The sequence below is a fragment of the Cicer arietinum genome, chromosome 1 (genome assembly GCF_000331145.2).
Source record: "Cicer arietinum cultivar CDC Frontier isolate Library 1 chromosome 1, Cicar.CDCFrontier_v2.0, whole genome shotgun sequence".
NCBI lineage: Eukaryota > Viridiplantae > Streptophyta > Magnoliopsida > Fabales > Fabaceae > Cicer > Cicer arietinum.
The window spans coordinates 5810803-5816380 of NC_021160.2; the positions used below are offsets into that span (position 1 = coordinate 5810803).

At 28.6% G+C, this 5578-nt stretch overlaps 1 protein-coding gene across 1 annotated transcript; it reads right to left on the reverse strand.

The window, feature by feature from the left end:
- Positions 1–1609: 1609 nt before the first annotated feature.
- LOC101513522 (uncharacterized) lies at positions 1610–3178 on the reverse strand. Its single transcript, XM_004486137.4, has one exon. The coding sequence runs from the start codon at positions 2796–2798 to the stop codon at positions 1791–1793; it is 1008 nt and encodes a 335-aa protein (XP_004486194.1). The 5' UTR covers positions 2799–3178; the 3' UTR covers positions 1610–1790.
- Positions 3179–5578: the final 2400 nt, after the last annotated feature.

Consider the following 5578-nt stretch of genomic DNA (forward strand, 5'->3'; position numbering starts at 1 on the left):
ACAAAAGTCAAATTTTAAAGTTTACATAATATAGAGTACATTAATGAAAAATAAAAAATACATAATAAGTATAAAAAATTAAAATTGAAGGTTATTTTTGTTTGTTTAAATATAAAAAAAAAAAATACAATTCGGATAGTTTGATTTACTAATAAATATTAAGTTGGTAGATCTATTATTGCTATTGAAGATGACTTAATAAAACTCTTTTATAAGAGTTATGTGAACTTTAAAATGTTATCTATATGTATTAAGCTATATATGAAGTGAGAAAAATATTACCATAAAAGATATAAATCTTAAAGATACAAATTAGTCCTTGATCTTCAAATAGCACATTAAGTGTCAATCCATTTTCCAGAAAATTGAGGAATATTTTCTATCGCTTTCAAAAGTATGGTGAAATAAGAATCATGGGATATCATATTTTATGCGGCTAAGGATGAATGAGAGAGCAAGAAAAATAAAAACTCCAACATGTCCGTCCTATCATACAATACCAATACAACTAGATATAAGATAAAATATCCAATGTTACTATTGCATTCAGAAGTTGAGATTTAAACACGAACCATTACATACACCTCTCTCTAGTTTTATAGTGAAAAAAAATCTTTTAGAATGATTTATTTTATAAAATTAGTTATAGTTAAAAGTAAATTTAACAATAATTTTAAGATTGAAAATTAATTGTAAAGATAAAACTTACAAAATTTTAACTTTTAAATTAAATTAATTTTATTCAACATATCTAAATACGTCAAAATTAATTACACTATTCTAAAATCAAATTTATATCATCTAAAATTTATATCATCTAAATTTATATCGCAGGACAAATTTATATCTCTGGAAAGAGAATTCATTTATTTCAGATATCAACAGCAATTATGGCCTTTAGTAAAAGCTCTCATAAGTCTGATCAAAGCTAATATTGAACTACCTTTCCCTTTTCAAAAACAAAAAACTACCTTTCCTAAACAAAAACAGTTTCCTTTACTTGCAATCCAATTAAAGGTTACACTTACAATTACAACATAGTACAATGAATTGGAAGAGCAAAAAAGTTTGATTTTTCGAGGAGACATTTTAACAAACACCTCTTTTTCTTTTCATTCCCAAAAGCAAATGCTCTGCCCCTAACCCATATCTCCGCAATACATCATTCTTTGCAAGAAAAATATGTTTCTAAATAACCGTTAATTTTTTATTTAATGTAAACACTATTTGTCCTGCGATATCATATACTCATTTTAAATTTAAATAAAAAAATTAATATAACATTAACTATTAACTTGTTAATAATAATATTAGTTATTTATTGAAAAAAATATATAAAATAATAAAAAATTAAAGACATTATATAAATAAATAATATCAAAAATGGCAAATTTTATTAGATATCTTGTTATGTGTAAAAAATAACAATTAAAAAGAAACGTGAAAGTAATTTAATAAGTGCATCCTGATAAATCATTTTAGATTACACAAGAGGTGCAAAACATACAGAATATCTGGACATAGCGAAATCAAATATATACTAATTTTTTTTTCCAACAATATGCACTAAATCCTAAGACGTACAAATTACAAACAAGGCAAAAATAAATTAAGAAAATAAACATAGATAACTTTATTTATGTATAAGAAAAATTAAAAATATACCAAGAAGAAAAATTAAAACAAAAAAATCCCAAAAAAGGTTAATTAATTAAAGAGAAAACAAAAGAAGAAAAAGTAGTACTAGTAATAAATAATTACACAAAGTGTGGTGCGGTTAAAAAGGTAAACTAGTGAGAAGTTACTATGCTTTTTTTGGTGAAGAGGTTACGTAGATTAAAAAGATTACCGCCACTTCCTTCATCGTGATGACACTCACCACCGTTATTACCACGGACATCAGCGCCACCGTTCGTGGCGGCGACGCTACTTACACCTACGGCCCCATTCTCGTCACTTCTGCAGCTCAAATGATGTCTATAACCAATACACATGGGAACATTCAGATTCAAAACCCTAGCTTTCGCTCCGCCGCCGGGAACCACCTTGCTCCGGCGACTCGCGGCGGTTTCTCTCTTTAACGCTTTCTCGATGTTTGTCGTTTGATGCTGCTCAGAGTTTTTGGAACCGCCGCGGCGAACCTGCCAGACCGGACTGCTCCGACCGACATGGACTCCAGCCCGACCCGGACTACTAGGCCATTTCTTCGACTTTGAATCTCCGGTAGAGTTGCTCCGGGAACACGGCGCGCTGTTAACTTTTCGGGGTACCGAAGCTCCGGGAAACAATTTGGGTCGGGTACCCGTATTTCCGGCAGACCTGCTTCGTGAAAATGGCCATATATTGATGTTTAACTCTGCAGAACTTGAACCGCTTCCGTTTTTTCTCTCTTTCTTCTTGTTCTTCTTCTCTTTCTCTTTATCTTTCTCTTCAGTGTTGTTTTCTGTGTTTTTTTTCTCACCTTTTCGGAAAATATCTTTCCATCGCTTGGACGATGAGAAAGTGGAAGAAGAAGAAGAAGAAGAATCTGTTATAGCTGGTGAAGATTCAGGTTGAGGATCCGGATCCGGGTCGTGGATGAATGGGTCTATTTTGGGTGTTTGTTGTGGTGGGTCGGATTTATTTGTGGTGGAGAGAAGGTGGAGTGGAAGGAGGACACCGTCGACGAAAAGTTCGTCAGCAGTGAGAAGATTGGGTTGTGGAAAAGATGGGTTTCGGAGCATCCAAAACTCGAATTCGGGTGAATTGCAATTTGTTCTTTTGCCGCTGCTACTTGGTGACAATACTTGAGGCTCCATGGATATTGAAATGAGATATAGAGAAAAGGAAAAAGGGAAAGTTTTTAATAGAGTTTTGTGAAGGTGGATTGGGTGGTTGAAGTTTAGAGAGAAAAATGAAAATGACTTAACAAAAGCATTTAAAGAAAACAGGAATGAATAAAAAGAGGAAATGGGATTTTATTGATTTTAAGAGTGGAAGTTGGGTAAGGTTTGGGGGTCCATTATGCTCCACAAAGATGGAATTGGATGAAGAGCATGTGCCTTACAATTACATTACAAATTGGGTATTTCAGAAAAGATAATTTGTGGAGTTTTATTAGGGAAAAATAAGGGCTCACTATTTACTTGGTTTTGATGTGTGTATGGTTATGGTATGTATAATCATCTCATTATGCAGCTTTATGCGTGGCTATGTTCACCAATCACATCGTTTAAGACAAAAGATAATGGTGGATATGTGTGTGTGGGGTGCACATGGTTGGAGAGATTCATATGCTTGTGTTATCAATTAATTAGGATTAGGTACTGTACTACAGATTTTAAAGTTACTTGTACGTGTAATACAATATTAAAAAGCTGTCATCAAGAACTGGAACTGGAATACTTGTAAAAACAAAAACTGGAATGGCATCAAATAAAAGTTAATTACAAGAGTTTAATTTGTATGTAGAGAATACTAATAACAAGTATATTATGAAATAATTTAATTTTTATATACTAATTGGAATATAAAACTTATATAGTTGACACATTATAATCAATCATCTTTATGATTTTAATGATAATTATAAAAAAAATCTAATATTTTGAATGATCTAATAGTTGCATTACATTAAAAATATATAAATCAAATTCATTGTGGAAGAGTAATTACCCCATGAATTTGACTCAATTAAATAGAATATTATATTAGATTTTTATATTTAGATATTCTCATATTTTTATTTGTAATGGCAAGTGTCATTCTTAATAAATATTTATAAAATTCAATTTGTCTAATGTCAGATTATTATTTTTTCAATCAAAATGTTTAATAAAAAAATTACATTTTAATCACTGCATGATATTTACGCTTAAAAGAATTAAAGTATTTTAAAAAAAATTATTTTTTATACATTAAAATATAAAAACTATACTGTTGATATATTATAATCAACTATATAAATGGTTTTAAATCGTCGATGTATATAAATTAAATTAATAATTATGATCAATCATACAAATAAATTTACATCAACGATGCATATAAATTAAATTATAATTTAAATAAATAAATGAAACTTATGAAAGTATTACGTGGAATCCATGGTGATTTCTTCTACTTTTTTGTTGACAGCATACATGATAATTTCTTAAAAAAGTATTATGCAATTTAAATATATTACACTCGGCATATTTATCTGAGTACTTGTGTATAGAATTAGAATGACGGTATTGCAACGCTGACCTTAACAAAAACGTCAATGACGACTTAAACAATACACCGCCATCTTAGGTTTCACTACAAAAACAAACATTAATTCAGTGTGAACTCGAAAGGTTGACGTTGACACATATTATTGAATAGGATTGGTCATTGGTGTGTGTTCTCAGGAAGGTTTAATATTATAATTAAAACAGCAATAATTTTTGGATAAATAACAAATGATTAACTAAATTCATACGTATTGATAATAAATAAATAACGTTATTATACACTTTTAAATATTTTTTTAATATTTTTAAAATATAAATAATTATTTACTTTAAAAAAAATTAATGATTTATTAACAAATAAAATAAAGATATATTAAAAAAAATAAAAGCACAAAAACATTTTGACAAAATAAACGCACCTTAAATAATCGATCTACAATTAGCCTTTACACAATTGATACGTGGGAGTTGCACCTTCACATTAATATTAGGTTTCAAACGCACTTCAAACTGATTTTTTTTGTTAGAAAATTGAACAAATCTCAAATTTTATAGCGAAACCCATTGGTTCCTATAATTCCACATGTACTGAATAAAAACACCAAGCCTGCATATAGATCGTTGTTTTACTAAGATATTCCCTCACTAGCTAGCAAATTGAGCCATGTGGTAACTAATTTCATTTACCAAAACTTCAATTTTGTTGTATCAAAGCCTGAAATAAAAATTAGCAAATAGCACAAAAGTCAAAATAATAGTTAACATTAATTTAAAGTTGTAAGTTCATATTATACTGTTCATTGTAACAAAAAATATTTGTATTTTCATTATTAAGAATTGACTTAGAAAAGAAAAGAGATTACTTTAGATTATGGATCCATCTAACACAATCATTTTTATTTTTTGACCTAATTTTGAGATTCAATGTAGTTTGATTTGAAATAAGGAATTAAGGATCATGTGGTCCATATACCAACGGATTGTGATTCTTAAGTGAAATATAATCTTCTCATAAAATAATAATAATAATAATAATAATAATAATAATAATAATAATAAAAAATAATGCATACTATTTTTAGACTATCCTTTATATACTATTTTTAGTAACAAGTATCAATTCAAATAAGCACATTGCAAAAAAGTGGTTGAACTTAATAAAATTTTATTGAGCTCTAAAATAATTATTTATTTTATTTACCTTATGACTTAAATCTTCTATAAATCAAAGTTTATGAAATATACAATACAATATTATGGAGATGAAGTGCAATATTTTTCTTGAAACATTGACTTATTCATCACCCCAACTACTTTAAACCATCAAACCACTTCATGAATCTTATGAAATGCAAATCTCTTATATCTAAATATGCTATCAT

What these genes read in the sequence shown, in the direction of transcription:
- LOC101513522 (XM_004486137.4), bottom strand. Translation starts at nt 2,798, where the DNA reads ATGGAGCCTCAAGTATTGTCACCAAGTAGCAGCGGCAAAAGAACAAAT.